This window comes from Elephas maximus, chromosome 21 (assembly GCF_024166365.1).
Source record: "Elephas maximus indicus isolate mEleMax1 chromosome 21, mEleMax1 primary haplotype, whole genome shotgun sequence".
In the NCBI taxonomy this organism is placed as follows: domain Eukaryota; kingdom Metazoa; phylum Chordata; class Mammalia; order Proboscidea; family Elephantidae; genus Elephas; species Elephas maximus.
The window spans coordinates 65,484,115-65,506,252 of record NC_064839.1 but is presented as its reverse complement, the minus strand read 5'-3'; the positions used below and the strand labels follow the sequence as shown (position 1 = coordinate 65,506,252).

Here is a 22,138-nt window from a genome sequence, read left to right as displayed (position 1 = left end):
CTTAGGAAGTCCTCTAATCTCAACCAGCCCATTAAGTCTGAACTTTTTAAGAATTTGAGTTCTGTTCCACCTTCTTCTATAAGAATCCATCTATTGTGGTCCCGATCAAAACAGTCGAGAGTGGTAGCCAGGAGCCATCTAGTTCTTCTGGTCTTGTGCAATTGTTTTTTATGCATTTTCTGGTATGTGTTATATTTCACATTCAAAAGTCATTTTAAGTTAGAAATCTATCCTAAAAAACTACAATTCATCTTAGTAGTACCCAGTGGTGATCTAGTATTCTTTCTTCTTACTCTAAACCCCTCCAGTCTAATCTTATTTACAGTCCCAAAGAGTTGCAGATAAGTTTTTTAAGTACCTGTAGTGACTTAAAATTGTTTTAAGCACTGCTTCTTCCAAGAAATTCCCTGTAAATGTTAACATTTCAGAACTGTTTTAAACAGGTTTATAAATTGTTGTTAGGTGCTGTCGAGTCAGTTCTGACTCATAGCGACCCCATGCACAACAGAATGAAAGGCTGCCCAGTCCTGCACCACACTCACAGTTGTTATGTTTGGGCCCGCTGTTGCAGCCACTGTGTCAATTCATCTCATTGAGGGTCTTCCTCTTAACCCTCTAGTATTTACTGTATGTATTACGTATATGTGGAACATACAGCTTACGATACCATAGGCTTAGCTCATAACTCCTGAAGTCTTTTCAACTGGAATTCTTAATCGGAACCAAAACACAAAACACGATTTGGCTAGCAACTTTCTCAATTCTTCAAAGGATGGTTCGTTCGTAGGTAATATTCTATACGCACAAAAAAAAGTCAACTCATTATACCCATGACATTAAGGCCAAACTCTCTCCCAGGTTAGAGAAGTAATGAATATACATATGAAAAATTCTTCATTGACTTAATAACTTTAGTTAACTTTCTTTGGAATTTAAAAAAATTTTTTAAATAACAATCTTTTTTACAGAACAATGACCAATGATATTTTAGGTAAAAATCACTAGATTCTGTATATTACAAACAAAATTAAGCTCACTTCTTTCCAGTGGCCTTTCCGAGGACACTCATTCAGTATTCAATTGGCTATCCACTGATATCATAGGCTAATTTTACCAAGCCACTAGTTTATTAACACCAAGTTCTTTTTCCCCGTTCATTAGTGCATGGGAATATATAACAAAATCCTCACTTCTCACACCAAGTGAGTAGAAAAATCAAATTCCACTTTTCCCCTCTCTGCCACTTCTGCTCTGACACCAGCCGCACATGCAGTGCTTCTTCCTCTGACCCTATCCACCGGGAGCTACATCAGACCTCACAAGTTATAAGACAGTCCTCCAGAAGGCCAAGTCAGCCAAGACTGCAGGAGCCAACCACAAGCTTAGGAGTCCACATGATACCCTGACGTCTGACCTGTTGGCTACAAATTCGAGGTTCTCCCACTACTCCTTCAGGATGTCAGCTGTAAGCTGGAGGCCCCAGGACTCACTCACTTCTGAACTTCTGGCTACAAATTCTAGAGTCCCTTCTACCACCTCAGGATATGAGCCATAAGCCCAGGAGTTTGCAGCCCCCTTCACTTCTGACCTGCTGGCTCTCACTACTTACTCGTGTTCAGTAATTTGCTTGAACAACTCATAGAACTAATGCAAAGCGCTATAAAGTATTTTTATGCAAATTAACATGCATATTATACATTTTTTTGCCAATCACACCCTTCCCCGCAAGGTATTGTCCTAAGCATGCTATGCTAATTTTTTTACCTGTTGCTGTAAAAAAATTAGCATAGCACACTTATGAAAATACCTGGCGGAAGGGCTCAGTTGGCAAAAAAGTATAACGTGCATTATTTGCATAAAAATATGGTGCTTTTTAAAATTACAACTACAGTTTCATTCCAGCAAAAAGGATACAAATGAAGTGGCACAGAGGGCAAGGTCTGGGAGAGTTCCTGTCATGGATTGAATTGTATCCCCCCAAAATGTGTGTCAACTTGGTTAGACCATGACTCCCAGTACTGTGTGGTTGGCCTCTATTTTGTAATTTTCCTATGTGTTATAAACCATAAAGTCCACCTGTGGTGAAAGAGGATTAGGCTGGGACATACCACCCTTGCTCAGGTCACATCCTGATTCAATGTAGTTTCCCTGGGGTGTGGCCTGCACCACCTTTTATCTTACAAGAGACAAAAGGAAAGGGAAGCAAGCAGGGAGTGGGGGACCTCACACCACCAAGAAAGCAGTGCCGGGAGCAGGGCGCCTCCTTTGGACCCAGGGTCCCTGCGCAAAGAAGCTCCTAGTCTGGGGGAAGACTGATAAGGTCGACAGAGAGAGAAAGCCTTCCCCTGGAGCTGATGCCCTGAATTTGGACTTTTAGCCAACTTTACTGTGAGGAAATAAACTTCTGTTTGTTAACGCTATCCACTTGTGGTATTTCTATTATAGCAGCACTAGATGACTAAGACAGTTCCCAACACGAAGGTTCCATGTCCCCTCTCACATGCCATCAATGTCTCTCACCAACCAGGAACCCCATGAAGCTTCAATGCCCAGAGTTTTTATTCGGAGTCTTATTACATAATTCAAGCTCCAGTCCCTCCCTCCCTGACGTCAAAATCCCAAGGTGATCATGAGGGTGATATCACCATGTGGGTCCTTCCGGCCTGGCTGGCCCCCAACCAGGAGTTACTTCATTAGCACAACCGATTAGGTTAGGTGTGACCTTGAGTCTTTATCAAAGAGATGTATGATTACTGGGAAAATTCCAAGATTTTAGAGGTCATCTCTCAGGAACCAAAGACAAAGATTAAACTGTAAACCCCACAATTAGTAATATTTTAAATTACAGTACTCCATAAACTTAGCATGGGTTGTTTTTAGTTACTGAGGAGTCAATGCCAACTCCTAGTGACCCCATGTGTTAGTTTTCCCTAAATGCATTACCTTACTCTTACATGAACACACAATTTGGGATACAGGCAGTTCCTTTATTCCACACATATTAAGTAAATTGAGTAGGCTGCTCTGACTGAAGTAGCCTAGAGATGAATGTGCAAAAAATGTTTACAAAGTAGTTGGTAACAGCATATGAAAGGTGCCAAGTGTATCAGGAACATGACCCTGCTTACAGCAAGTATCAGATAAGCCTTAGAATTCCGTTTATTTCTAAAAATCATTTTGAATAGACTAGTAGAGAAAGATTTTGACCTTTTTCCAACAGACACTATTAAATGGTAGTGGTAGTGTTTTGTTAACATTATTTTAAGAATTTCTAAACACCCGTTTACTGAAGACTCACAAAGTAACCATCCCACGCTTTTAAAAAAGTTTGACGTTTCTTGTCAAATTTGACCGTAGAGCCAAAGGTCTTGCTCGTTACGACAATACCACCAATGTTATTATTCTAAATCATCATGTTGTAGGTAGACACAAATAAAACAATAAAACTAAAAACAACTTGTCATCAATGGAAGACAATATGCACAAACACAACCTTTGAAACACTGCAGCAAAGTTGAGTTATTCTAATCTAGAATATTTTTCTTGGATTTCTCAGCTACACAACTTTACACTATCAAAAATTTATTTTTGCTTATAAATGCACAAACAAGGATGTTATGCTTAAAAAAAAAGAAAAACTCTTTGATTATTCAGTAAATGTTTTTACCTGCAATTGATACCAAATAAACAGCTTCACTCTTATTCACAGAACAAACCAACTCCAAGTACATTTAGACTTTAGCAGCAAATTCTACCACCAATTTTCAAAACACAGCATTCACTATATATAGACAGATGTTTAATAAATGCCTTCCTCCCAGTAATTTTATTTCTAGGAATTTAGAATACATTCATGTATTAGAATACGATGCAACCATCAAAAAATTATTAAGATGAGGTTTTGTACCACAAGGCAATACTTTATTAGTATTTTTACTTTAAGTAAAAAGGGATATAAAATTGAATATGACCTCAAATGCGAACCACAAGTTTCTCAAACCGGCATGCCCAAAACACATCCAAAACTGAACTCTTAATCCTCAGCCACCTAAATTTTCCTACAGTACTGCCCATCCTGTAAACGGGGCTACCAGATGCATACGTCAGAAACACAGAACACGTCCCTCTCCTGTTACCCTCCACCTCACCTCCGAGCAGTCAATACATCTGGCTCATTTTATCTCTGACTGCTTTGAGTCTGTCTACTCCCCGCTGTGCTCTCACTACGCTAGTCCCAGGCACTATCGTTTCTCTCATGGACTGCCACAATTACCTCCCTACTCTCACCACCTACCGATCCATTTGCCCACACAGCAGCCCAATGATCTTTCGAAATTACAGAGATCATATTACTTTCCTGCTTTAAAACCCTTCAATGAATGGTTTCCCAGCACTCTTAGGAAAAAGTGTCAAAACCTTAACATGCATAATTTAGCCCTTGATTACCCTCTTAAGCTTCAGTCCCTCCAATTTACAGCTTTCATCCTCTACACTCCAGCCACAGTTCCTCTAATGCCCCAAGCTCTTTCCTACCTGAGGGCTTTCTCGTAAGCTCTTCCCTCCTCCAGCAACTCTGCCCTATATCCAAGCTCTCAAGCAGCCCCATTCCACTGCTGTCTTCATTTGCCTAACTTGTACTCATTTCTTAGTTCTCACCTTAAATGACTCGTCTTAGATTCCCCACTTATATGTTCTCACAACCATATTTCCCCTTTAAAGCACTCATCTTTTCACAATTATAATTGTTTATCTATAGGGCTATTGTCTATTTTAATAGCTCGCCCTTTCTTACTAGAGTGTAAACTCCAAAAGACAAAGACTTTGAATGTCATGGTGTAATCTGTTTGATGGCTGCACAAAGCACAAATATGTTTAAACTCTGGGCAGGAGTCCTTGCGTGACAAACGGGTTAAGCACTCAACAACCAACCAAAAGGTTGGCTCTGAAGACGGGCCTGACGATCTGCTTCCAAAAGGTCACAGCCTTGAAAATTCTATGGAGCACCGTTCTATTCTAACACACACGGGACTGTCATGAGTTGGAACCGACTCGATGGCAACTAACAACAAACTCTAGGCACCCAAATGAAAACTGCCACAAAGGACTCTCACGTATAACAGCAACACTTCCACCATTGCTTCTACCATATTCTTTTATTTCCAAAACTGTTCTGCTTTGGGTTGGTAGGGTAGAAACAGAGATGATGACATTGACTAATTTCAGACAGCTAGATATGTTTTTTAGATATTAATATAGCCAATATTTTCTGTAGTTTTCTCCTGGCTTCCCATTCGGTGCCTCTTTCCTCCTGGATCCGAGACTACCATTTTGGTGGACTCTCTCTGTACAATACAGCTATAACCATATAGGTAAACAGTTCTTGCGACTCCACTGAATATCCAACCCGGTTACAGCTATCTGGTTAAGTCAAAACTCTTCTCTATATGTTCTTATTAGTGCAATAAATAAAAAGGGAAACTCTCCAGAAGTTCCAAAATATGACCAGCCAATATGTTAAACAGATTTATATTTTATGAAACACCAAACTTAGTAAGTTCCTATTGTGTGCATACCAATATCAGACACCGAAAGGAGGGATAAAACAACCAGCTCATATGGCTAGCTACAATATGCTAAGACCCCTCCCCACAAAATTTAGAAATAAGGAAAATAAAATTACTCATCAAGAGCTAAATTATTCCCCCAGACACCCTGCTAACTCAGAACTGAAGCCACTCCTGCAGCCCGCTTTTCAAAGATTATACAGCCCTATAAAACAAACAATAACACACATGAGGAATGTGCTTCTTAGTTCAATCAAATATATAAGACTAAATGGGCAACTCCTGACCAAATGCAAAGAAGGCAGGAAGGGACAGGAAAGCTGGACAAATGGACACAGGGAACCTGGGACGGAAAGGGGGAGAGTGCCGACACACTGCAGGGGTTGCAACCAGTATCACAAAACAATTCGCGTATAAATTTTTGAATGAGAAACTAACTTGCACTGTTAACTTTCACCTAAAAGACAATAAAATTATTTTTAAAAAGAATCTAATTATATAATCAATATATGATGAATCTACTCTAAACAGAACTATGTAAATGGGGGAGGGAGGAGTGGTGAAAGAGTTTACAAGCCAACAGCCTTGCTAAAACAATTATACTGAAAGAATGTATGTCTTAATCTAGGAGGAGGCAGGCTGTAAACAAGTAAGAAGGAAGTCAAGAAACCAAACACAATAGAAGCAATGTCCTTTACTACCTAGGAGGGGCCTCCAACCCAGACTTGAGGAGTCAGGTAAACCTTCTGGATAGAGTGAATTTCACCTAAAAAGCAAAGAACAAGTAATAATCTGTATTACAGACAAAGGATACAACAAGTACAACCTGTCACCGTCAAGTCGATGCCGACTCACAGCAACACTACAGGACACAGTAGAACTGCCCCGTCAGGTTCCCAAGGAGTGGCTGGTGGATTTGAACTTCAACCTTTTGGTTAGCAGCCGAGCTCTTAACCACAGCACCACCAGGGCTCCATGTACAAAGGCCTGGAAAGACGGCAGCTAGGCCCAAGTTTAAACCTAACATTTACAAGTCCCAGGATAAGAGTACAAAAGAAAGCCCATTTACCACATGATTAAATATTTAAAAGTTATAAATCAAATTAGCACTCTGTTCAATGAAATATGGTCCATTCTCCTACATTTACAAATGCACCCTAAAATGGCCTGGATGTTCAGGTTCCATTTTATAATTTGGCAGCCAAATTGGTGACAATTTGGGAAACAATGCAAAGCACATAGAAAAAATACTAAGTACCTGAATTCCAACAGCAACAGAAAAGCCATTATTTTGGTCTATTTCCCTCCAACATTTTTTCTGTGTGTGGCTGTATAACATTTTAAGAGCGTTGGGATCATATTATACACACAAATTTTATTCTTTCTTAATATAAGTACTGCATTCTCACGGCTTATAACAATATAGTAAGCCACCTCATTCGGTTACTCAGTGTACATTTTGCAGCTAGCTTATATTAAAACAGCAATTCTCAAAGTGTGGTTGGTACACTCCTGGAAATCCCTAAGATCTTTTCAGGGGGGCCTGTGAGGTCAAAAACATTTTCATAATAATACTAAAATGTTTGCACCCACTTCCTATTGCTGTTGTAACAAATTACTACAAACTTAGCGGTTTAAAATGACACATTTATTCTCTTACGGTTCTGGTGGTGAGAAGTCTAAAACGAAAGGATCGGCAAGGGTGCGCTCCTTCTGGGAAAAACGCATTTCCTTGCCTTTTTATCTTCTTCATTCCTTGGCTCAGGGTCCCCTCCTCACATCACTCTAACCTCTTGCTTCATGAATCTGGCTTCCTCATCACACCCACTGCTGACTCTGCTCCTCCAGCCTCCCTCCCGCGAGGACCCTTCCGACGTCCAGGAAAATCTCCCCACGTCAAGATCTTTGTCTTAGTCACATTCTCAAGGTCTCTTTTACCAACTAAGGTAACATATTCACAGGTTCTGGGAGCTATAATGCGGACACCTTTGGGGGGTCATATCATTCAATCTTTTTGTATTATTATTCACAGCATTCCTTGTCCTTTTCATTGTACTGACATTTGCGTTTCTACCGCAAAAGTAACAGCCGGTAAAGCTACCGGCATCTTCATACAAATCAAAGCCCTGGCACCAAGTGCTAACGACCATTTCACTGGATTGTTTACCATCCTGTACGCTCAGGGAAATTTTTTAAAAAGTCAGTTTTACTTTCGAATGCCCTTGGATAAAAAAAAAAAAAAAAAAAGAGTAAAAATTATTCATTTTATTAAATCCCAATCTGGTGTATACATCTTTTAAATATTCTATGTGACAAAATGGAAAGAACACATAAAACACTTCTGCTCATACAATGGTTGTGGGGAAAAAAAAAAAAAACACTTGTGTGTAAATGTCTGAGTTGTAAGCTGAACCACGACTTCCAAAGAGCAGTTGGTAGAGTCGAACTGCCGAGCTTTTGGTTAGCAGGCAAGCGCTGAACCTCTGCGCCACCAGGGCTCCATGCACAAACACCCGGAGAAACGGCAGCTAGGCTACTTTTCTCACGGAACGCCATTTTTGTTTGAAGGAACAACTGACACACAAACTATGGACCTTGAGACATTAATAGCTAGCAGATAATTTCTCAAGAGGAACGGAGTGAAACTGTCTCTTCAAGTAAAACAACTGACAGTAGTGATTACCAAGAACGATCTGGAGCTTTCCAGGGAAAATCAAATTTCGGAAAACCTGTACACACAACTGCGAGCTTGACAGCTTTCCAATATTTAAAGACTCTTCTGATGAGATTGGTGACGATATTAACAAATGTAATTTTTTGATTTTGTGTAAATGAAATGTGTAACCATTTAGAAGACCTGCATAACCAGCCCATCAGTGTTTTCCAAGTGACCAATGCATGATGTTACAGGCTCACGCGTTGGTAAAAGATCCGTTCAAAGTACAAAACAGGCCAAAGAACTATAATGCAACAGAGGATAAAATGTTCATTAATATGGTTTCAGCTTTCACATTGCAATTAACCTTTAAGAAATTATCACCATTTGCCAAGTTTTGGTGTAGCATCAAAGAAGACTATGCAAAATAATCTGAAAAGCTATTAAAATATTCCTTCCTTTTCTAACTACATATTTTCGTAAGGCTGGGTTTTTGCCTGTATTTCTTACATATAGCAACCAGAACACATATTACAACAGATAGAATGGATAAGCAGACATGAAATCTAGCTGTCTGCCATTAAGCCAAAAAACAGATATATACAAACATATGAAACAATGCCCCTTTTCTCGCTAAATTTATTTTTAATTTGGAAAATAGGTTTTCAGTTTTTTTCCCATAAAAATGGTATTAATATTATATGTAATAAGTTTATGAGTGTCATTTTTTAAAGGACACATTTTTGGAAATTTTTTGTTTTAATACTGAATGTTTAATATTATGGTAAATAATCACAGCTATATACTACATTTTAAAAAATCATTGGGGTCCTCTAACATTTTAAGAGTAGAAAGAAATCTTGAAAGAATAGAAGAAGAACAAAAAGTTTTATAACGGCAACGTTAAAAAATGTACTAAGCTTTTTGGTGGTTTTGAGGTCTAGAAGATCCAGGTCAGACCAGTCATCAGACCTTATCGTCCCCACCCCTTTGGCCCCTCAGAAACTGCTTAATAAAACAGTTTAATTCCCTTTAAAAGAAACAAAACAAAAGATATATTAAGAAGTATTCCAGGCATTCTATGGATATTTGGGGGAATGCTTTATTTATTTTTGTTTTACTTTTTTTAATGCCTGTGGTAGGTATTTCCTTTAAAATTTGCCATGCTTGAAATTACAGTGGCCTTCCCATGAAACCCTGGTGGTGCAGTGGTTAAGTGATATGGCTGCTAACCAAGAAAGAGGTCAGCAGTTTGAATCTAACAAGCGCTCCTTGGAAACTCTATGGGGCAGTTCTACTCTGTCCTACAGGGTTGCTATGAGTCGGAATCAACTCGACAGCACTGGGTCTGGTTTTCAGTTTTTGCTATATGGAATACAAGTTAACCATTTAACTGTGTACTACGGCAGAAAAGGAAACCCTGCTGGCATGGTGGTTACAAAAGGTCAGCAGTTCAAATCCACTAGGCGCTCCTTGGAAACTCAATGGGGCAGTTCTACTCTGTCCTATAGGGTCACTATGAGTGGGAATTGACTTGATGGCAATGGGTTTGGTTTGGTTTTATGGCAGGAAAAAAATCGTTTTCAAAGAAGACTCCTGATCCTGCCCATGGGCACAGCTTCCACTTTTCTTAGAAGGGACTTTTAGTGACTCCTATTCAGTCTCTGGAAGCCCTGGCAGTACATGGTTAAGAGCTTGGGTGCTAACCAAAACGTCGGCAGTTCAAATCCACCAGCCACTCCTTGGAAACCCTATGTGGCAGTTCGACTCTGTCCTATAGGGCCGCTATGAGTCAGAATTAACTTGATGGCAACAGGTCTGGTTTTTTTTTTTTTTTTGGTTATTCAGCCTCATGTCTTTGTTAGGCTCCTTGATTTAAGAAAAGGTAGCTGAATGTTAAATACATAGCTCTGTTATAATTCTAAAATCACTGCTATTTAATATATATCAAACCTCAGTAGGAAAATCACATATACTGACGACTCCCTGAAACTATCTATACAGTCCATCTATTCCAACATACTTATAAAATACATCTGTGGACCCTGCCAGGCAATCTTAAGTCAGCAATGCTTATGCCATATTAGTGCCCTTATGGAATTGGGTATTGTGATTCAATTGGTGATATTGATGAATGTTACAACAAAAGTCCTGTGGAAAGTATTACTGCTTACTCCATGCATATCCCTTAAAATCACTGTTTAATACATTGGATGGTAACCACTTTATAATGTCACCAGAACATTTACTATTTAATATCAGTAATAGGGTGTCTGCCGAGCAACTGTTTTTTATTCTCTTATAAACACCATAAGCCATTTAACTAAATAGGTTCCCTCATTTCATTTGCTATTACAAAAGCTCAGAGCCAAATTTGTAGTATTCCCTTAGAAAGTATATTGTAATATCTTTTTATTGATCTCATTGGTCTCTCCACTTTATGTCTTTGTTTTCCCTTGCTTCATCCTTTCAAATACTTATGTTAATTATTGAATTTTGTGTACCCGCAGTTCAGTGGTAGAATTCTCACCTCCCGATATCCAGGTTCGACTCCTGGCCAGTGCACCTCCAAGGTCACTACTCAACTCTGGTTGAAACTGGTTTCAGTGGAGCTTCTAGACTGATAGGACGGATTAGGAAGGCCTGGCAGTAAGATGGATTAGGGAGGCCTGGCAGTAAGGCGGATGAGGGAGGCCTGGCAGTAAGGCGGATGTGGGAGGCCTGGCAGTAAGGCAGATGAGGGAGGCCTGGCAGTAAGGCGGATGTGGGAGGCCTGGCAGTAAGGCGGATGAGGGAGGCCTGGCAGTCAACTTCTTTGGAATAAAGTAGAGTATTAGTATATTTCTCGCTATCAAAAAACTGCATTATGGTTTTATCCAACAAGTTCTGGAACTCTGGTTAATATGAATCCACTTCTCTCGATGACGACACCATGCTTCTGTGTCTGCACGACAAAAGGCTGGACCCTGGACTGAGATGTTTGGCTCCACCCCGAGAGGAGTCCTAGCATGGTCACTGTGTATCTGCTTCACTAGGCTTTTTCTGAAATTTCTAGTGTGTACAGTATTTATGAATATTCTATGCAGAAGGAAGATGAGATTAATAAAACTACATATATTTTCAATAAAGTAAGTCTGAGAAGGGGTATTACTACAACAATAGTGCTGGAATCTCTTAACTAGCTCGGAAGGTATGTTAAGTTTCAGCACAGATGGAAGGGCCACAAAGACTTTGAACAAAACAATCCACCCCTAATCTTCATAAGCCATGTAGCTTTATGTGACTCAGAGTTCTCCTATAGCTTACGCTGTGATATATGGGAAATGGGTTATACTACGCCTGTTGCCATCAAATCAGTTCTGTGTATGTAAATATCCGTGTATTCCATTCACATCCCAGAGCTTTTTAAAGGTTTTCCATAGGCAAAAAACTGAGATAATTTGGAGTAAGCATTCTCAGCTTATCGCTTCTCTCACATTTTCTTTCTCAGTATGACACTATCGTCACGATACAGCCATGCTGGAAATGTGGGACTAAACCTTGACACAGGCATGTAAGCCATGTTACTCACAATCCACATATGACGTCAAACCTCACTTCTAAACGTATTAGTTAGCATGATTAACACAAATGAACTGTTGAAACATTCGCTAAATAGGTGGCTGACTATACCTTACACCCCATAAGCCGATCTCAGGCATTTCTGTTATTTCAAGTGAACAAAACAGTACTAAGAGTAATACTAAAGTTGTACTGATGAACAGTCATATGCTTCATTTTCAATGAGGGAAGGACCATACAGTTCTCTCTAATGAATGCAACTCCAGCAACGAAGTATTGGCCCTCACTCTTTGCTACCTGGAATGAAAAATTTTGCATTTTCCGCAGAATTTGAATTATTGACTAAAATGACTTATTCAAATTAGATATATTGCATATAAATACATATTAAGCTTAATTTTTTCAGTTCTTCACTAGTTTAAATTTTTAACTGATACTGCTAAATAGTTGTAATCAGAGAGAACTTTTGTTTTTTAAATCACAGTGCGTTCTGGATTATTTTGTATTCATACAGCAGATAAAACTAACTCTGTTTTGGGGATTAGCAGGTCTATATCTTTAAATTACTTTTAAAACAAGAACAGGAACAAATAACTACTCACTGAGTCAGTGGAATCCAAAACAGTTTATCCCTATAACCTAAATCCTAATCTGGATGTCACATATAAATTTTAGAGCTATATCCTTTCATTAATGTTATTGAAAATGTTACTGACATTTCCTCACTTGAATGTTGTAAGTGAAAGGAAACTGCTTGTATTCTAAGTTGGGGGACAAAGTCTAATACACCCAAAGGAAAGGAACATAGAAAGAAATACGATGGACTGACATGATAGCCACAACAATGGATTCAAACACGCCAACGATCGTGAAGATGGCACAGGACCAGGTCACCGTTCAACAGGTATTCTGTTAACATCTTCCTGAGAAGATAACTGATACTTCATGGAACATAAAGCATGTAAATGTTTCTTAAATCTTACCCCCACCACTATACCTTGCACATGGCTCTACATAGATAGACACTAAATAAATCCTTAACTTTTTCCATCTATCTCTTGCCTACCCTATATACTACATAAAAAAGTCCAGGCTTCACTGTATTTTGTAATATGATTATTGATTAAATCTTTTATTCTCAGTTGTCCAAGGCTAAACAATGCCAAATACTTATTTTACAAAACATTCTGAGGTATATTGTGATAAAAACAAGCATTTTAATATTAAATTAGTGCCTGAGTAATTTCTCTAAACTATTTAATTACAGTCACACTGGATTCAAACACCACTAAAGGAAGCAAGTATAGCACCTTGGTTCACACTGCTGACTCCAGAGTCAGATGTTCCGGACTCAAAGAACAAATGGCGTAGTTAATAAAAGCCATTAGCACAGAGCCTGGTATACAATAAACCTTTTATAAATATTTGTATTGTGATTAGTCAATATGCTATGGACTGAACTGTGTCCCCCAGTATTTGTGATCATGACCTTGTTTGAAAACAGGGTCTTTAAAGATGTTATCCATTAAGTTAACATGAGGTCAAGCTACAGTGGTATGGGCCTTAATTCTACATAAGTGGTATCTTTATGAAAGAGCAGAAAAGACACAGACACACACAGAGGACAGTCAGCCAAGACAGAGGAAAAGGCTGGAGTGATCCATACACCAAGGACCACTAAGGACCGCTAGCCATCAGCAGAAGCTAGGAGAGAGGCATGGAATAGATTCTCCCTCAGAAGGACTCAACATGCCAATATCCTGACTCTGAATACCCGGCCTCCAGAACTATGGGACAATGTACTTCTGTTCTTATAAGCCACCCCATTTGTGATGCTTTGTTATGGTAGCCCCAGGAAACTAGTACAGATTCTGGTACTAAGAAGTAGAGTGTTGCTGTAACAAATGCCTAAAAATGTGGAAGTAGCTTTGGAAATGGGTAATAGATAGAAGCTGGAGGAGTTTTGAAGCACTTTATAGTAAAAGCCTAGGCTACCTTGATGAGATTATTGTAGAATTATGGGCATTAAAGACAATTCTGGTAAGATCTCAGAAAAAAGGAGACCTGTAGAGAAAGCTTCTATTGTCTTTGAGAATACACATACACACACACACAGTATTTTTACAAAAATAACACACATCTTCTACCTTTGTCTGCGAACCACGCCCTCTCCCTGCAAGGTATTTTTATAAGCACGCTATGCTGATTTTTTTACAGCAACATGTAAAAAAAATTAGCACAGTGGTGCTTATGAAAATACCGTGCAGGGGGCAGGGCATGGTTGGCAGACAAACGTAGAAGGTGCGTGGAATCTGTGTAAAAATTCAGTATATATCATCAAGAACAGAATGTTACTAGAAATATGGATGGTAAACGTGTTTCTATCTGGCTTAAGATGAAAGGAAATGATGAATATGTTACTGGACACTGGAGGAAAAGCAATTCTTATTATAAAGTGGCAAAGAACTTAGCTGAAATATGTTCAAATGTTTAGGAAAACTTACAAGTGACAAACCTAAGATATTTGGCTGAGCAGACTTCTAAGTCATACCAGAGTAAGGTGGTTCCTCGGCCTAATCTCTTCTTAGTGGTGGCTTATAAAAAGGGAGAACTGACAGAGAGAGAGACACAGGGGAAAGACACCATGTGACAATGGAGGCAGATGCATCTATAATCAGCAAAGGAATGCCAAAGATTGCCAGCAGAAATATTCCTACCATAAACCCCTCTGAAGGAACCAAAATGGCTAATACCCTGATTTGGACTTTTAGCCTCCAGAACTGTGATAAAACAAAATTCTGTTCTTTAAAGCCGCCCTCTTTGTGGTATTTTGTTATGGCAATCCTAGGAAACCAAAACAAAGCCTAGAAAACTAAGACAGTGGTTAAGTAACAATATCTCCTTTGAAAGGACTAAATTTGTAATCATTAAAAATCATATTTCAGAAGACTACCTATTGGTATAAGCAAATGAACAAATGTAGTTAAGAAAGCATGATACAAAACTATGAATATGGCACATAGAGAATGTAGAAAAATATTTACTGAAGGTTACTGATTAGTATAACCCTAATTTTTTAAGTATATATATACATATAACAAATATGTTCATGCTTACACAAACTAAAAGGAATGAAAAAAATGCAACAAAATGTTAACTGTTGCTTCCTCTGGGCGATTTTTGTATTTTTTAAATTTTCTTCCTTAAGTTGGTATTATAACAAGAAAATCACACAAAAAAATTTTAGGTTCTTCTAACACCACCTCCAATTTCTTCAATTCAGGTCTGTAATCCTGCAGTTAGTAAACAGCCCTGAAAAGTTCACAATGCCAGGTCTCTATCTATGAATAGGATACCCTTCTTCCCTGTTCTTACCTAGATTTTATTACTGAAGCATTGATGAACTATGTGGATACAAAGTACTAGCTTCTGAGACACTGTGGTGCAGGAGCTTGGCAAACTGCAACCCACAAGCCAACCTTCACTGATTAACAACAGCAGAGTTGGATACTTTTGACAGAGGCCATACTGCCTAAAAACCTCAAATACCTACCACCTCCTTTTTTAAGAAAGTTTGAAGGTGCCTGCTGTGATGGATTCAATATGGCCCCAAATTCTTTGCCAATTTGTTCATGAAATGATGATGTCTATTTCCCCTTCCCTTTAGTCGGGTTGGACCAGTGTCTTGTTTTGACCACCAAATACAGTGGAAGTTACACTGGCTAACTTCTGAGGCTAGATCTTAAAGAGATCTACAGCTTCCTTTTTTGTATATTTGGAGCATATCCTCTCAGAAACCACCGTCATGTAAGAAGTCTGATTACCCTGAGATCACCATGTTAGACAGAAGCTCAAGCAGCCAGATGGAGAGGCCCAAATGCAGAAGACCCAGCAAGTAAGTGAGAGTATTTTGGACCTCCCAGATGTCACAGCACCCCTGCTGACAGACACCATATGAACCTGAAGAACTATTCAGTGAACACACAGAATTACTTGAAATAACAAGTAATTACTGCTGTAAGTCATTAATTTTAAAGTAGTTTTTAAGCAGCAATAAATAACTAAAAAAGACACCCTTCTCGGTCAGTCTGAAGACAAGTGAGATGTATAAAAACCCAAAACCCGTTGTCATTTGAGTTGATTCCAACTCACAGCTACCCTCATAGGACTGAGTAGAATTGCCCCACAGGATTTCTAAAGGTGTTAAATCTTTATGGAAGTAAACTGCAACAACTTTCACCACAGAGCAGCTGGTGGGTTTGAACCACCAACTTTTAAGTTAGCAGCTGAGCACATTTAACCACTGAGCCACCAGGGCTCCTGAGATGTGTAAGAGAAGGTGTCATTCCGTTTCAACAGAATTTCAGAGCTTCTCCTTCATACTACAGATCAATCCTACCCTATCACAAGCTGCCAGTGCCCTTTCCCATTCCTATATAAGAGGCTGTTCACTTCCCCCTACTGCCTTTCCATGAAGGTTACAGCCAAGAAAACACTACGGAGCTCAGTCTACTCTGTAACACATGGGATCACCATGGCTCATAGTACCTCAATGGCAACATAAAAGGCCAAAGAGTTATTTAAACAAAGAAAAAAATGGGGAGGCTGTTAAATTGCACTAATTTTTCCTATTATGAATGCAAGCATTTGGCTTACAAGTTAATACGTAAAATTAGGAAAAAAATGAACGATAAAGATAGCAAATTACTATTAACAATAGCAAAATACAGTATTTATTCTTAAAATTCAGCTTTGGGACTTCAATTCCCAGCTAGGATGGGAAAACTTATATCGAACCAATCAACCCAACAAAAACAAATCTAAAGGCTGAGTAAAATACAAAAAAAAAAAAAGCAGAGCACATACAAGGCAGCCAGAACTTGAGAGGCCAAGATTCTGAAAAGAAGTGAAACAGAGAGGCAAATCCAACAAGCTCCACCACTTTACCCCCGAGCCATTTCCTCATGGGTAAGCAGAGTGACTGAGAGGTCCGACAGAAGGTGAAGGTTGCGTACTTTGGGCAATCTCATGGAGTAAGGGAGATAAAAGAGCTTCAAACCACCAGTGCAAATTGGTTCCAAGGTCATTTTTCTGGAGAAAAGAGACAGAGAGTTCATTCTATGCTACTTTTCCCCTCAAGGTAGTTACAATTTCTAAACCGCATGGGCAAGAAGCTGAGAAGCCAAGAAAAGGGTAGAACTGGCAGTAATTTCTATGTCACAAAGACGAAAACTAACTTTCATTGTCCACCAAAGAGGAGTCTTAGTTAAAAATCCCAGGCTTTCTACTGAACCCTCAAGGGCAATGCCATAAAACTAAGGTTGAACCAAAAATAGGTCAGTCCTCAGAAAGTCTGAAACTCAGCTGGAAATTCTCTCAACCCGTGATGGGAATCAAGCTAATTCACTCTAAGTCTATATAAACAACCCAAACCAAATCCATTGCCATCAAGTTAATTCTGACTCACGGTGAGCCCATGTGATATAGAACAGAACTGGGCTCCATAGGGTTTTCTTGGTTGTAACCTTAATGAAAGCAGATCACCAGGCCTTTCTTCTGCAGTGCTACTGGGTGGGTTAAAACCTTCAACCCTTAGGCTAAGAGTTAAACTGCATTTGCGCCACCCAGGGACCTTCCAAACTCATATATCTGACAGAAAAGCGTAAGTCCACTCTGGTAAAGATATCATCTTCCACAGCTTCTACAATTTTTTTATATACAATGTCCAGCATTCAGTCAAAAATAACAAAGCCCACCAGAAGTCAGGGTCAAAAACCTCAAAAAAAAAAAAAAAAAAAACAACGGATATATTTATTAGATACTATTGACTGAAAATATTAAAAGTCGTAATGCCAAACTTACCAACTGCTGCGTCACCATCTAACAAATTGTCATCCTCAGAAGTCTGAAAGTCCATAATAACACCTGCTCCATCTAAAAGCTCCTCATCACTGCTTGCGCTTGTTATACTGTTGTAGCTGTTCCTATAGTAGCCTCTATGGAATAGCTGCTCAGACTCCATTTAGCTGTCTGATTATCTGAAGAAAGGGAAAAAAACTGATTTAACACTTTCCCAATATATAATAAAAATCATCCAGTTTAATATCACAAAAAAATTAATGATTTCTGTATTTTTTTTTTTTAGTACTACATTCATTCACAGTACCACTAGCTAATTCTATTATGCTAAGTATTTTGGGGGTGATAAATAATTATATTCTCACTACACAGCTGTAAAAAAGAATGAAAAATTTCTTCATGCAAGGGCATAAAACAATCTCCAAGGTGAATTAAATCAAAAAACAAAGTACAGAGAAGTGTTTATGGTATGCTATAATTTATTTTTGTTTCTTTTTTTCCAAAAAGAAAAAGGGAAAAGTATAATACATAATTGCTTATGCATACATAGCTATTTCTGGAGGGATTTCCAAGAAAGTGGCAAAAATGGCTGCCTACAGGGAAGGAACTGGGTGGCTAAAGAAGTAGGGCTACAACAATGGGCTCAAGAATAACAATTATGAGGATGGCACAGGACCGGGCAGTGTTTGGTTCTGTTGTACACAGGGTCACTATGCGTCGGAACCGACTCAACGGCACCTAACAACAAGTAAATGACCAAAGGACTTTAAAAAAAAATAAGCATTACTATAATAGTTAAAGAATCATTTTAATTTTGATCTATCAAAACACGCATGCTGGGATTTTTCGAAGAACACACATCACTTCTTAACTCGATGATCAGACTAAAACCAAAAAAAACCCAAACCCACTGTCTTCGAGTTGATTCCGACTCATAACTACCTTACAGGACAGAGTAGACCTGCCCCATTGGGTTTCCAAGGAGCAGCTGGTGGATTTGAACTGCCAACCTTTTGGATAGCAGCCGAGCACTTTTAACCACAGTGCGGCACAGCACTGAGAAGTCTCTCTAAAATAATTAAGTCTTTCAGTGTACTGGGACCTCAGTCATGAAGTTCCAACACATCTCCTTCATTTGATCCCTAGAAGTCCCTCAAAAACTGATACTTGGAAACCTCTTTGACACTATTTTAAAAATATTAATTTCACTAATACCTCCGAGACCTCTAGTCTACTGTACTTTCGTTATAACAAGAGCATTCAACTCTGTTCGAAATAAATTAATTAAACTCAGGACTACATAGGTTAGCATTTCTGTACATTCAGTTAAAAAAAAAAAACCCAAACCCACTGCTGTCGAGTCGATTCTGACTCATTCACAATGACCCTGTTGGACAGAGTGGAACCAGACTGTAAGGTTTTCAAGGCTGTAAATCTTATGGAAGCAGACCGCCACATCCTTCTCCCGCAGAGCAGCTAGTGGGTTCAAACCACCGAGATTTCAGTTAGCAGCCAAGCACTTTAACCTCTGCACCATGAGGGCTCCTTATAAATTCAACAGCTTAAAAAAAAAAAACTATTCCTCTTATTAACCAAGAAACTTACAGAGCTGCATTGTCTGATATGGTAGCCACTAGCCACATACAGAAACCCAGGTGGCATAGTGGTTAAGTGCTATGGCTGCTAACCAAAAGGTCAGCAGTTTGGATCCACCAGGCGCTCCTTGGAAACTCTATGGAGCAGTTTTACCCTGTCCTATAGTGTTGCTGTGAGTCGGAATTGACTCAACGGCACTGGGTTTGGTTTTTTGTTTTATAGGGTTGCTATGAGTCAGAACTGACTCAACGGCAATGGGTTTTGTTTTAGGCACATATAGGAAACCCTGGTGGCATAGTGGTTAACTGCTACGGCTGCTAACCAAAAGGTCAGTAGTTCAAATCCACCAGGCGCTCCTTAGAAACTCTGTGGGGCAGTTCTACTCTGTCCTACAGACTCACTATAAGTCGGAATCGACTTGATGGCAACAGGTTTTTTTTTTCAGTAGCCACAGATAGCTAGTGAGCCCTGAAATGTGGCTAGTCCAAACTGCGATGTGCAGTAAGTGAAAATTATCCCCCAGATTTCTAAGACTTAATGTAAATAAAGCTACATATTTCATTAATAATGTACCAACTACATACTGAAACCCATTTCAGACATACTAGGTTAAATTAAATATACTGTTAAAATGAATTTCACCAGTTTCTTTTCACCTATTTAATGTGGCTACTAAAAATTTAAAATTATATATACAGTTAACATTTGTAGCACACATTTTTTTGAACAGCACTGCTATAAAATACTCAAAATTCTACGGCAGCAAAAAGGAAATACAACAGAAGAAAGTCTGGGTATCAGTGTTAAAACATTTTAGGTTCTAAACCTGATTCCCAGGCTTGCCCACAAAAGGCTATTTAAATCATAACACAGCAGCTGAAATTCTGCATATTTGGACAAAAAAAGAAAACAAGACCATGTCGCTTTTTCCTTTTAAATTGTCAAGACATATATTTCAAAACCATGTCAAAACACTTTAACAGATACACAGTAGCTTGTGAACATAGCCTTGCAGGGTTATGAGGATTAAAAAAATTAATTAGAAACCTATAAAACTCTCCAGGGATAATGCCTGGTCTACTGTAGGAGCCCTGGTGGTGCAGTGGTTAAGAACTCGGCTGCTAACCAAAAGGTCAGTAGTTCGAATTCACCAGCCACTCCCTGGAAACTCTATGGGGCAGTTCTACTCTGTCCTATAGGGTCACTAAAAGTTGGAATCAACTGGACCGCAATGGGTTTCTCTCTTTTTTTTTTTTTTTTAACTGCAGTTAAGTTCCTAAGTGGTCTATGTACAATCACCTTGACCCCTTCCAATCTGATTTGCACACAGCAAACAGCATGGTCTTTTAAAAAAGCAAGTCTGATCAGTAATCCCTCCCAATTCTGTGGATTAAAATCTTTTTAATCATTTCCCACTCCCCTTAAGAGACACGGAGCCCTGGTAGCACGGTGGTTGAGAGCTATGGCTGCTAACCAAAAGGCTGGCAGTTCGAACCCACCTGCCACTCCTTGGAAGCCTAACTGGTCAGTTTTACTGTGTCCCAAGGCTCGCTAAATCGACGCGATGGCAACTGGTTTGGTTAATAAACTCTTTAACATGGCAGACAAAGCCCTGCGTGGTCTGGTCTCTAACTAGTTCCCTAGCTTCATTTTGTAGCATGTACTTCCTCTTAGTACTCTTGATTCACTGATGTTTCCATCTTTCAACCCTACCAGGCTCTTTCCTGTCTCCTGACCCAAAGCCTTTGCTACCCTTTTGCCTGAACACACCCTCTCCTCTTCATGTAATTAACTTTCTTACTCATTCTTCAGACCTTGCATCAAGTATATTTTTATTTAACAAACTCTTAAACAGAGGTTACTATATGAAAGGCACTAGTCAAAGCACTTTACAAACATTAACATTTAATATTTCTATTAAATACAATCACAATGCTAGGGCTCAGATACTATTTAAGAGAGAAAGAAACTGAGGCACAAAAACTTCCCCAAAGTCACACAGCTAGTAAGGAAAGTCTACCTGGCCTACTTACTTCCTGGGTCAAATCTTCCCTGACTAGGTCAAATTTTCTGATTATTAGCTCTGATAATGTTATATATCTCTTCATTATAGCACTTATCACAGCTGTAATATTACATTTATTTATGTGATTATTTGACTACGATCTGTTTTCCCTCCTAGAATGTGTGCTGAGGTCTGGCACTACGTCAGCTTTTGCTCAACACTTCATATTCAATGGATAGCACAGTACCTGACACATACTAGGTGTTCAATTAATTTTAATTAAGCTTTTTATTTTGAGATCATTGTGGCTTCACATGTAGTTGTAATAAATAAAACAGGGATCCTGTGTACCCTTTATTAGTTTCCACAAATGGTAACATCTTACAAAACTATAGCATAACATCACAATCAGGATATTGACATTGATACTGTCAAGATCTAGAACGTTTCCATCACCACCAGGATCCCTGATATGGTCCTCGTATAGTTACCATCCAGTCAATTCTGACTCACACCAACCCCATGTATATCAGAATGCTCCTTAGAAGCAAGGATGGTGAGACTTCAGCTCACATTTCTGGACAAGTTATCAGGAGGGATCAGTCCCTGGAGGAGGACATCATGCTTGGTAAAGTGGAGGATCAGGGAAAAAGAGGACGACCCTCAGTGAGATGGAGTGACACAATGGCTGCAACAATGGGCTCAAACATTACAACGACTGTGAGGATGGCACAGGACCGGGCAGTGTTTTGTTTTGTGGTGCACAGGGTCGCTATGAGTCAGAACGGACTTGACAGCATCTAATGACAACAGTGGCTAATGATATTGAATACCTTTTTACACACTTATTTGCTATCTTTACATCCTCTTCAGTGAAATATCTCCCTGGTTTTCATC

General features: G+C 39.1%; 1 protein-coding gene across 5 annotated transcripts in view; it reads right to left on the bottom strand.

Moving 5' to 3' along the window:
- CLCN3 (chloride voltage-gated channel 3) overlaps window positions 1-22,138 on the bottom strand; it is a 106,557-nt gene that overhangs the window by 75,932 nt on the left and 8,487 nt on the right. For 3 of the 5 annotated variants that reach the window (XM_049864827.1, XM_049864830.1, XM_049864828.1), the window contains exon 2: window positions 17,644-17,819. The exons of the other annotated variants lie outside the window; for them this stretch is intronic. In XM_049864827.1, coding sequence (XP_049720784.1) covers window positions 17,644-17,803 — 160 coding nt within the window. In that variant the 5' untranslated portion in view covers window positions 17,804-17,819. The remainder of the gene's footprint in view (window positions 1-17,643; window positions 17,820-22,138) is intronic. 5 annotated transcript variants of the gene reach the window in all.